We start from the raw sequence: 12,953 nt of genomic DNA, 5'->3' as shown, positions 1-12,953 counted from the left end.
GTTATACCGATTCCTAAGCCGGGGAAGGACATGCACTTGCCTTCCAGTTATCGACCCATCTTGCTTACCAGCTGTGTCTGTAAGGTGATGGTGCGAATGGTTAACTCTCGTTTGGTTTGGCTGCTCGAATCTCGATGCCTACTTACCATGTACAATGTGGATTTTGTAGGCGCCGCTCTGCTGTTGACCATCTGGTTACCCTGTCAACCTTCATTATGAATAACTTCTTGCGGAAGCGCCGGACCGCAGCTGCGTTCTTTGATTTGGAGAAGGCTTACGACACCTCTTGGAGGGCGGGCATTCCCCGCACCATGCATACATGGGGCTTTCGCGGTCGCCTCCCTCTTTTTATTCATTCCTTTTTAATGGATCGACAGTTCAGGATATGTGTGGGTTCTGTCCTGTCAGACACCTTTCGCCAGGAAAGTGGGCTGCCACAGGGCTCCGTTTTGAGCGTCGCTCTCTTCGCCATAGCGATCAATCCAATAATGAATTGCCTCCCAGATGATGTATCAGGCTTCCTTTTCGTCGACGATTTTACCATCTATTGCAGCGCGCAGCGTACATGTTTCCTGGAGCGCTCTCTTCAGCATTCTCTTGACCGTCTTTACTCCTGGAGTGTCGCCAATGGCTTCCGTTTTTCTGCCGAGAAAACGGTCTGTATTAACTTCTGGCGCTACAAAGACTTTCTCCCACCGTCCTTACGACTCGGCCCCGTTGCTCTCCCATTCGTGGAGACAACAAAATTTGTAGGTCTTACATTTGACAGGAAACTTAGTTGGTCTCCACATGTGTCATATTTGGCAGGCCGTTGTACCCGTTCTCTAAATGTCCGCCATGTTCTCAGTGGCACGTCGTGGGGAGCGGATCGAACCGTCCTACTTCGCCTATATCGGTCGATTGTCCGCTCCAAGCTGGATTATGGGTGCTTTGTATACTCCTCTGCACGGCCGTCCATCTTACGCCGCCTCAACTCCATACAACATTGGGGTTTACGGCTTGCGATCGGAGCGTTTTATACTAGTCCCGTCGAGAGTATTCATGCTGAAGCCGGTGAATTCCCACTCACCTACCGGCGCGATATGCTGCTTTGTCGTTACGCCTGTCGGCTTCTGTCAATGCCCGACCACCCATCGTTTCGTTCCTTTTTTGACGACACTCTTGACCGTCAATATGGGTTGTATGTCTCTGCCCTGCTACCCCCTGGAGTTCGCTTTCGTCGTCTCCTTCAACACCTTGATTTTTCGCTCCCTGCAACCTTTAGAGTGGGCGAGAGCCACACGCCACCTTGGCTCCAGGCTCAGGTTCGTGTTCACCTTGACCTCCGCTCGCTCCCAAAGAAGGTTACCCCCGGTTCAGTATACCACTCCTGTTTTGTCGAACTTAGTTTGAAGTTCATTAATATGACCTTCATTTATACGGATGGCTCTAAGACCAATGACGGGGTCGGGTGTTCTTTTATTGTCGGTGCACAAAGTTTCAAATACCGGCTACATGGTCATTGTTAGGTCTTCACAGCTGAGCTCTTTGCCCTCTATCAGGCTGTTCTTTACGTCTGCCGCCACCGACATTCTGCTTGTCATCTGCTCCGATTCTCTGAGCCATCCAGAGCCTCAGTGATCCGTATCCGGTTCACCTTTTCGTGCACCGGATCCAACGCTCTCTTCAGCAGCTGGTGGACGACGGGTCTCCAGTTAGTTTTATGTGGGTTCCTGGTCATGTCAGTATCCCTGGGAACGAAGCTGCAGATGCCGCGGCCAAGACTGCGGTCCTCCAGCCTCGGACGGCTTCTTGTTGTGTCCCTTCATCAGATTGTAGCACGATCATTTGTCAGCGCATTTTATCACTGTGGCATGCCGATTGGGCTGCACTTAGGGACAACAAGTTTCGGGCCTTGAAACCTCTTCCCGTAGCTTGGACGTCCTCCTCACGTCATTCTCGGCGGGAGGAGGTCATTTTGGCCCGGCTACGAATTGGACACTGCCAGTTCAGCCATCGCCATCTGCTGACGGCAGCGCCGGCGCCGTTCTGTCCATGTGGGCAATTGCTGACGGTCCGCCACATTTTAACGTCCTGTGCGGATTTTACTACGCTGCATCTTGATCTTGGCCTGCCATGTACTCTGGATGCCATTTTAGCGGATGACCGAGGAGCTGCTGCTTGCGTTCTTCGTTTTATCAACTTGACACACCTTTCTAAGGATGTTTGATTATGCTGTAGTTTTTTAATCCTATGTTTGTTAATACGTCTTTTATAGTGTTGTCCCTTTTAGTTGCTGTTTTAACCTTGTGTCTCGCGGTACATTCCTAAATTAGTCAGGGCGCTAATGACCATTGTAGTTGTGCGCCCTAAAACAAAAAAAAAAAAAAAAAAAAAAAAAAAAAAAAAAAAAAAAAAATTGGCCATTGATTTATCAATTTGCAGCCCAGGACTTCTCCCATCTATCCACTGGAGAGCACATGACATGGTAGTGACCACTTCCCCATCTTACTGTCACTGCCCTGGCATCAGGCCCACAGGCACCTGCCCAGATGGACTTTAAACAAGGTGGGCTGTGAAACTTTCACCTCTGCTGTCACCATTGAATTTCCCCCACATGGTAATGTCGATGTGATGGTTGAGCGGATGACAACAACAATCGTTTCTGTGGCAGAAAACACAACCCCTCGGCTGTTTAGGGTGCCCCCCGGTGAAAGGCAGTCCCTTGGTGGTCGCCGGAAGTCGCTGAATCAATTAGGGAGTGTCGGCGAGCTCTACAGCGGCGTAAGTGGGACCCTTCCCTGGCTGGGAAAGATCAGATGTGTTATCGGGTACCAGACCCCAACAGGTGTTCTCAGTGTTAACATAAATGGCGTGATATCTACCAACCAAACACGATAGCTGAGCACTATGCTTGAGCCTCTGTGTCGGAGAATTACCCTCCGGCCTTTCGCACTCTCAAACGGTGGCTGGAAGGTAAAGTCCTCTCTTTTACTACATGCCACAATGAATTCTATAGCGCCCCATGTACAGAATGGGAGTTCCTCAGTGCCCTTGCATACTGCCCCGACACAGCTCCTGGGCCACATCGGATCCACAGTCAGGTGATTAAACATCTCTCATCTGACTACAAGCGACATCTCCTCGTCCTCTTCAACCAGATCTGGAGTGATGTCATCTTTCCATTGCAAGGGAGAGCACCATTATTCTGGTGCTCTAACCCAGTAAAAACCAGCTTGATGTGGATAGCTATTGGCCCATCAGCCTCACCAATGTTCTATGTAAGCGGCTGGAACATATGGTGTGTTAGCAGTTGGGTTGGGTCCTGGAGACTGGCTCCATGTCAGAGTGGCTTCTGCCAAGCTCGCTCTACCACTGATAATCTTTTGTCCCTCAAGTCTGCCATCCAAACAGCCTTTTCCAGACACCAAGACCAACACCCAGTTGCCGTCATTTTTGATTTACGAAAAGCGTATGACACCACCTGGCAACGTCATATCCTTGCCACTTTATACGAGTGGGGTCTCTGAGGCCTGTTGCCGATTTTTATTTAAAATTTCCTTACGCTTCGTACTTTCTGTGTCCAAGTTGGTGCCTCCCATAGTTCCCCCCATACCCAGGACAATGGTGTCCCGCAGGGCTCTGTATTGAGTGTCTCTATTTTTAGTGGACATTAATGGTCTAGCAACAGCTGTAGGGCCATCCGTCTCATCTTCTTTGTTTGCAGACGACTTCTGCATTTCGCACTACTCCACCAGTACTGGTGTTGCTGAGGGGCGCCAACAGGGAGCCACCCACAAGGTGCAGTCCTGGGCTCTAGCCCACGGGTTCCAGTTTTTGGCTGTAAAGTCATGTGTTATGCACTTCTGTCAGCATTGTACTGTTCATCCAGAACCAGAACTTTACCTTAATGACGATCCACTCACTGTAGCGGAGGCATATCGATTCTTAGAACTGGTTTTCAACACCCAATTGACTTGGCTTCCTCACCTTCGTCAGCTTAAGTGGCAGCATCTCAATGCCCTCTGCTGTCTGAGCAACACCAACTGGGGTGCAGATTGCTCTATGCTGCTGCAGCTCTACAGAGCCCTTGTCCAATCCCGCCTTGACTATGGGAGTCTGGTTTATGGTTTGGTGGCATCTTCAGCATTGCATTTACTTGACTCAGTGCACCACTGTGGTGTTCGCCTAGCGACAGGAACTTTTAGGACGAGTCCCTCCATTGCAGGTTGGGCGTGCACAACTGCTGGCCAGTTACGTTGCACATATTCATAGTTTTCCTCACATCCAAATCACCGTCTACTTTTCTCACCCATGGTGGTTCATCTCCCACATCGGGGGCCCACGTCAGGGCTTCCAATTGCAACTCGTGTCCGATCTGTTCTTTCCGAACTGGAATCCTTGCCTTTACCATCTATACTTGAGGTCTATTCACGTGCATCTGGGCCGCGGCTTCGCCTGGACCTTTCACATGGCCCCAAGGACTCAGTTAACCCCACGGCTCTCCGCTGCCACTTCCTTTTGATTCTTGACATCTACCGAGGCCACGAAGTGGTTTACACCGATGGCTTGATGGCTGATGCTCACGTCATCTTCATGTATGTCCATGGAGGACATATTGAACAGCATTCCTTGCCCGACGGCTGCAGTGTTTTCATGACCGAGCTGGTGGCTATATCTTGTGCTCTTGAGCACATCCATTCATGCCCTGAGAAGTCATTTCTTTTGTGTACTGACTCCTTGAGAAGCCTACAAGCTATCGACCAGTGCTACCTTGTCATACTTTGGTAGCGATCATCCAGGAATGGTCCAGTCATACAGTGGTGTTTGGACCCCGGGTCATGTCAAAATCTCAGGCAACAAACTTGCCGACAGACTTTTGGACCCCGGGTCATGTCGAAATCTCAGGCAACAAACTTGCCGACAGACTGGCCAAACAAGCTACGTGGAAACTGCTTATGAAGATGGGCTTCTCTGCAACTGACCTGCGTTCAGTACTATGCCGCAAGGTTTTGCAGCTTTTGGAGACGAAATGGGATAACCTCAGCATGCACAACAAACTGTGTGCCATTAAGGAGACTACGAATGTGTGGCAGTCCTACATGCAGGCCTCTCACAGGGACTCTGTGGTTCTCTGCCGGCTCCGCATTGGTCACACCTGGGTGACACATGGCTACCTCCTGCGCCGTGATGACCCATCTCAGAGTCGGTGCAGTGCCTGGCTGACAGTAGCCCAAATCTCGGTGAGCTGTCCTTTGGCTGCCCTGTGACGGTCTCTTCAGTTACCGATCTCGTTGCCATTAATTTTAGCTGACGACGACTCATCGGCTAATTTAGTTTTGCGACTTATATGTGACAGTGGGTTTTATCATTCTATATAAGTTTTAGTGCATACCCTTTGTGTTCTGCACTCTAATGATTTTAGGGTGGATGTTTTAATATGGCAGTTTTTCCTTTTTATTCTTGTGGTTGGCCAGCAATGGTTATCTGCTCTCTTTTTTTTACCCATTCTACCTGTTTCTTGCTTCTCTCTGTGGTTTTCTTTTCCTGTTTTGTCCGTAGTAGTGTTGGTTGTCCTCCTGTCATTCTTCTGGTTCTTCCTTTCTCATGTTATTGTGCTGTACGTCTCCTTTATTCTCTTCTTTCCAATGTGTAATTATTTTACTGGGAACAAGGGACCGATGGCCTCGCAGTTGGGTCCCCCCCCCCCCCCCCCCCCTCCTCTTTTAACCTACCAACCAAGCATCTGGCAACCCTGGCTTTGCCTTGTAGTTCATTTTGCCAATCGTCTATTAAAAACAATACAATGAAAACTCCCATAGTAGGCACGGTGTCAGATGATCCTGAACAGTTTCTGTATGCCGGGCACAGCTGCTTCATATGTCTACAATGTGATTTTGTAAACGTCTGTGAGACAATGCCTCTTCATAGCTATATAGATGGCTGTTGTTTTTGCCTACCACTTTTTGCACTTCGCAGTTGAAAGCTATCAAAATTGCTGCCAGGTGTCGGGTATTTCCTTCAGTTGACTCGACTATGGGCGTGTCTTTGTAGTAAAAGATGCATGTACTAAAACTTCATGCATTATGCAGCGTTTTTTTCACACATCATAGTGTTTGACATTATGCTGTCTTCAAACTGTGTTGCAAACAGAGTTAGTAATTACCTGTTGGCTTCTCTCTCAGGTTCATCGGCTGATGTTTGTTTGATAATTTTTCTGGTGTTTTGTCAGCATGAGTAGCTGGTATTTTCAAAGATTCACCCTCCGTTGCTGGCAGTGGACCAGAGTCAAGCTTGCGTCTGCAAGTTACATGTACCTGGCACACCAGCTTCCAAGGCCTTTTCCATTGTCATTACCGTTATGGTTCTTCCCTTGCTATTTGCAATGGTCATTTCCTACAACATAGGAATGCAGCATCCATTCATCTTGAAGCTTTCTTCTTTCGTGTTGAACATATTGTCATGTTATTGTATTCCTATAACTTCCCCGAACAAGTGAGTGTGATAGCAACTCTGTACACCAAGAACTTCCGCATCAACAAATCACAATGTGATTGGTCTCACATAGCACATGCTCTGCCATGGAAAATTTCTCCACCTGCCCGAACCTGCAGTGCTTCTTATGTCTAGTGATCCTGGTGTTGATTATTCAACAGTCATTCTGACATAGAATTTTCCACATGTCCATGGTATATGATATATTCCTGTCATTGCAGATGGGTCCCTTTTGTCCTTTGCCGATGTAAGACACTCTTTGATCTTCTTCGTCCCTTTTTAAATAGTCTTTACAGCATGTTTGCCCAATATACAACCGAATTTGTCCATCACTATGAAAATATATGGTAGAAAGGCTGTACCTGTTATTTCTTTTTCCGATGTGACGCTTCACCGAGATTTTGATTCTGTGACACTTCTCATGTAACTAGTGGTCTCCAGAATGCCCTCTATATGTTGCATCTCACACCTGAGGTGCTGCAAATGACATATTTGTTTTGCTCATGTTATGAGCATATTAATCATGCCTCTTTTCTGACTTGGGTGGTAATTTGATAGCATAGGTCGAAAATACCGCTTCAGTTGTAAATTACTTTATTTTCACACGACCGGTTTCAGACTGTTATAAGCCCATCCTCAAGTGTCGTAGCTGTGCTGTGGTCCCCAAGTGCCACATGTACCAGGTGTGTTGTGCTGCCTGAGTGCATATCAGTGCACACTCTGCTGCAGAGTGAAAATCTCATTCTGGAAACATCCCCCAGGCTGTGGCTAAGCCATGTCTCTGCAGTATCCTTTCTATCAGGATTGTTAGTTCTGTGAGGTTTGCAGGAGAGCTTCTGTAAAGTTTGGAAGGTAGGAGACGAGATACTGGCAGAAGTAAAGCTGTGAGGACGGGGCATGAGTCGCGCTTAGGTAGCTCAGATGGTAGAGCACTTGCCCCCGAAAGGCAAAGGTCCCGAATTCGAGTCTCAGTCCGGCACACAGTTTTAATCTGCCAGGAAGTTTCATATCAGCGCACACTCCACTGTAGAATGAAAATCTCATTCTGGATTTCATGTGATGCCTTTGTACTGTAATTTAAATAAAAATTCTAAAATGAGTTCTGTACTAATTATGAACTATTAGTAGTCGATAGGTCGAACATGACAGTTTAATCTCAAGAAAGTCACACAGTATACAAGGGAATAAAATATTTAAAACAGAATGAAAAAATTGTGATAAGTGAAATAAAATAATGTCATGAAATGTCTAAAATCTTCATATAGCTGACAATAGGAGAAAATTATAAAAAGCAGTAAGGGAGTGCTGATATCATTTCAGGGCCTAACTTATAGAAGTCATTGGATTAGAATCTATTAACCACCTTTGGTGTAATGAATATGTAGTGATGACTGAAAATTTGTAGCAGACTGGGATTGATTCCCTGCTCATCACAAGCATTCACTTAACCATTATGATGTCTGAGTATGCTACCACAACTGACTCAAACTTTCGCTGACACTAATATCTGCACCTACAGTTTCTAAAAATACTACTTACGTTCACTGGGGGGAACCAAGTTTATTATTATTGTTATTGTGCAGCTCCCTACGAATTTTTCTCTTGAGCCAAGCTCTTCATATCAGAGCAGCACTTACACTCTATGCCCTCAATTATTTGTTGGATGTATTCTAGTGTCTGTCTTCCCATTAAGTTTTTACCCACTACGGCTCCCTTGAGTACCCTGGAAGTTATTCCTTTAACACATATCTTATCATCCTGTCTTATCATCTTATCTTTGTTACTTTCTTTGCCAATTTTGTGGAGAACCTCCTCTTTCCTTGTCTTATAACACTACCTAACTTTCAATATCCTGTAGCACATCTAAGATGCCTCAGACTGTGTGTGTGTGTGGGGGGGGGGGGCTAGTGCTATGAAGGACATTTTATGTCAGTAGGTCGAACAGCAAGAATCATTTGCCACAGTGTTGCACCACCAATCACAGATGCTGGACTATCAAACTGTGGTGCTTTAGTCAATATTTTGTCTAGTCTGCATGGTCCTCCATCTGTGTCGCCTGCTGTTTTGTCCTCTGTGGCCATCATGGGTTATCTGCATTCCTTTTCTGCATATGGGGAATGGGATGCATAAGAGAAATGTCTGCAAAAACACTTTGAAGCTTTTGGAATTACTGATGCTATTTTATGTCGTAGCTTATTGCTTTCACAGATATCACCAAGAATATATCAAGTCCTGAATTAACTCGCCTCGTTGCAGGATCTGTCCTCCTTAATGTTTGACCAAATCTGTGAACTTTCAAAATACTACTGTAAGTGCATCCCAGGCTGAGGTTTACCGCTGTAGGGAGCATCCACATCAGTCCTATCGAGCATGGGCAGCTGAACTCCATGGGTTAATTTGTCATTGTCATTTTGTGTCCAATCTGTATAAAGAGCCATATGCAAAGTCAACTGTTTTTATTGCTGTCTGGAAAAATTCGTATATTTTTCATGATAGTTAGTCATGTAAAAGGATTAGTGTGTCATAATATATTCAACCACACCGAGAAACCCAGTTTACAGCAGCCTCACACAAGTAATCATACCACAGAGTGTGACAAATGTACCATTATTCCTTCCTACAAAACACAGTTTATAGTTACATTAATATTATCTCAATTTTTACTAGCTGTTTTTTGTTTTGCTATACTCTGTTTGTAATTAAGTTATTTGTAATCACTTCCTAATTTAATTTTGAGCACTTTTGATCACTTCATTCAATATGCGAAGTAAATTTGAACTACTGTCTTGAGCTAATGACTCCACCATAACAAGAGCAAACTACTGTGGGCTCTAGTGATAAGAACCATAATTATGAATCTGTCATTATATTTAAGAATTTTGATGTACTCAGCATTCAACTTTCTTTATTAATTAACATGTAAGCTTTGTTCTGCTTTTACTTTCAGATAATGATTGGATCTGTTGCAACAAGAAAAAAGAACTCACCAAAATTTCATGCCTACTATGAAGATCTATGTGAACTGCATAATGTTATGCCACTACGAATGATCACATCACAAAAGCAAAAAGATGTTCTTGATATATGTGCTGATAGAATAAAATTTGACGAGTTTTTTCCAATTACAAAAGCTTTGGCTTGTGACCGTTCATTGTGTTTCATCGCAATCAGGAGCAGATGTCAAGGAAAATATGGTATGTATATTCAAATAGTCCACAGCTCATGATCTCACAGTAGCATTCTTGCTTCCTGCTCACTGGGTCCCAGGTTCGAAACCCGGCGGGGTCAGGGATTTTCACCTGCCCTGAGATGACTGGGTGTTGTTGTTTCATCTTCATCATTGTCATTCATTCCCATTACAGTCGGAGGAAGGCAATGGCAAACCACCTCCATTAGGACCTTGCCCAGTACGGCGGTGCGGGTCTCCCGCATCGTTCCCCTATGCTCTGTCAAGGAGCATGGAACTTCATTTCCATTTCCATATTCAAATAATAAAAAAAATAACTGCACATATGTACCAGATAGTGAAACTGGAACAACAGTAGTGCATTAATTACTTTCGGCACAAATTATGTTAAGAGACCAGGAGCTAATAATACTAGTACCAGGTGCCCTCTGCCAAGCACAGTACTATGGCTAGTATTGTGTAGTGTAAAGACCTTAATGTTATATGTTTTGGATGTGAAGAAGTCTTGTGGATGACCACAGTGTATATGTATCTTCAAAAAGCCAAATCTGTTGGGCCTGATGTCTGTTTAATCTAGTGATTTGACTTTATTATGTGATAAGTTTTCCACATTCACAATGTGCTCCTAAATTAACGTGCTACTCTTACACACACACACACACACACACACACACACACACACACACACACACACACACACACACACATGTACAGCTACAAAAAAAGGAGGGGGTTCCTGAAATGAGATCCATCCTTCATGAAATCCTCCCCACTCCACCAAGAGTGTCTTTCTGCCGTCCACCTAACCTTCGTAACCTGGGCAGAATTCACTCCCATGAAGGTAACCTAGGTCTGATGTCCTGCCAGTAAGTTGAATGGAGCATCTCTCAATAATATATTGCTACTCACCTTATAGAGGAGATATTGAGTCGCCGATAGACACAATGAAAATGAACACTAGAAATATTTAAGGTTTGGACATAGCCCTCCACACACACAAGCACATGCACTCACACACAGTTACTGCCTCCTGGCACCAAGGCCTAGTTACCACCAAACGCCACCCAGTGGTATGTACCTTATCAAAAGATCTGCTTGGGGTCTAAATTTCTTTATTTGCTCCTCTCAGTTGTGGGCAGATTTACTGGTTCAGACGCCACCTGTAAAGAAGACTTGGTAGTTGACAAGCACACTGACTGTCCCTTCACATATTCTAAGGTTCATGAACAACAGTTTTCATGTTTCAGGTGCAATGTTTTTACAGCAGAAGTAGTGGACCATTATGCAAGCTGTCCATTGTAACTGCATTCAACATGACAAAAATTTTCTATTATGCATTAACTCTCTAAGCGGTCTACAGGCCATAAACCAATGCTGTCTTCAGAACACCTTGATTTCGAGCATACTCAGATTTTTTATTGACCTCCACAACATTGGGAGCTTGACTTCATTCCACTCCACTACAAATCTTGGGATTCTAGGGAATAAGCTTGTAGATCAGTTATCGAAGGAGGCTACCAAGATGGAAATTTGGAAATGGGGATATCAGGCTCCAACTTACAGTTGACTCTGCATCTTTGGCTTTTGGAGGTATGGAACAGGGACTGGCACCCTGTGGTCACTGTGATCAAGCTACGGCAATAAAAGGTCCAAGGCCAAATAATAGTCTTCCTTTTGCCTGTTCCATACCAGTCACATTTTCTCTTGCAAAAGGACCCATTCTGTTGTCAGTGAGGCACCCCCCCCCCCCCCCCCCCCCCCTGGTGCAGTAATCTACAGTGATGGGCGGACTGCCTGTTGATTGTGGAAACTGACCTCCTGCCATGGAACTAGTCTGGGAGTGGGCCTGTGGCTGCTTCTGGCCAGTTCACCTCGCTGCCTTAGTCGATCGTATTACTTTATTTTGAGTGCTTTTTCCTTTGAATATGATTGAGGAGAAGAGAAGTTTGTGGTACAACTTGACCAGAAGAAGGGATCGGTTGGTAGGACATGTTCTGAGGCATCAAGGGATCACCAATTTAGCATTGGAGGGCAGCGTGCAAGGTAAAAATCGTAGAGGGAGACCAAGAGATGATTACACTAAGCAGATTCAGAAGGATGTAGGTTGCAGTAAGTACTGGGAGATGAAGAAGCTTGCACAAGATAGAGTAGCATGGAGAGCTGCATCAAACCAGTCTCAGGACTGAAGACTACAACAACATTTCCTTTGCTGTAATTTCTTACCTGGTCTTTTGCATCAGTGAATACTGCAAAAAATCAAATTGGCTGTCCACCATCTCCTCTTCATGGAATCCCTTGGGTTTTGATTATGAAAGGATGAAGAGGCTGCTGACCTCGATGTTTAGTCCCTTTTAGCATTGCTAATGAGTCAGCAATGAGACTGCTCCTGCTCGAAGAGTACTGGTTTTCAGTTTAAATAATAATAATAAAGGACTGCCTTTTCACACACTCCCCACTGTCTGAATCTAGCTTACTGTAACTTTTCCTGTTCCCATAGAATGAAAATAGGCCTGAAAGGGAAGATTTCTCAGAATGTAGAAGTTGTGAAACAAAAATGCCTAAAAATGCTGTGAGGCATAACTTTGGACAACTTCAGAACTGCTTTTATCAATGTGTAAAATTAGAAAAAGTCCAGTGGACACTATTATAAAAGTCATGCAAATTTGCAAATACAAAATGCTTACATGAATAATTCTTCATAAAAGCAATACTAAATGATGACCATAAAACATGCTGAGCAGTTATTTTCAGATCATAAAATAAATATAATGTTATCTATAGGAATCTTCAGTTATGAGCATTGTAAAATCACAAGGAGACATAATGGCTGGCCAGTACTCACCTTCAGCCAGCAAAATTGCAAGTCCTGCATATAGACACTTTGGAAAGTAGAAATAAAAAACATACTGCACCTAGCTTTTTGAAATGTTAGTTTACTCCTCAAGGAGGAAGGATGAATAGATTAGAAACACGAAAAATGAGGGGCAAATCAGTCTGATTTCACATTCAGAGGGATCAATATGTTATACGGTATGAAGATGAGGGCAGACCCAGAAGAATTACATAGAGTCGGCTAGCACATGCAGATTTTAAATAAAGAGAGCACTGTTGGGAGTGGTGATTGCCTCTGCCAATCTATAGGCCAACAACAAGGTACTTTCCAACAACTGGAAACATAATCCAGACATCATCTCTAAATGCTACCCAGTCTACTGTCTTTCTTCTTCCACATCAGTTTTATCCCAGTCACACCTGCAAAACTTTTCTCTAAAAATATTAAACATTTTGCACA

The 12,953-nt window shown here is 44.6% G+C and overlaps 1 protein-coding gene across 1 annotated transcript in view; it reads left to right on the top strand.

The window, feature by feature from the left end:
• Positions 1 to 12,953, top strand: part of LOC126335425 (centrosomal protein of 78 kDa-like) — a 122,452-nt gene that overhangs the window by 16,435 nt on the left and 93,064 nt on the right. The window contains exon 2 of the mRNA XM_049998702.1: positions 9,422 to 9,668. Within this exon, the coding sequence (XP_049854659.1) occupies positions 9,425 to 9,668 (244 nt within the window). The 5' untranslated portion in view covers positions 9,422 to 9,424. The remainder of the gene's footprint in view (positions 1 to 9,421; positions 9,669 to 12,953) is intronic.

This window comes from Schistocerca gregaria, chromosome 2 (assembly GCF_023897955.1).
Source record: "Schistocerca gregaria isolate iqSchGreg1 chromosome 2, iqSchGreg1.2, whole genome shotgun sequence".
NCBI lineage: Eukaryota > Metazoa > Arthropoda > Insecta > Orthoptera > Acrididae > Schistocerca > Schistocerca gregaria.
This window is presented reverse-complemented; position numbering and strand designations above follow the sequence as displayed.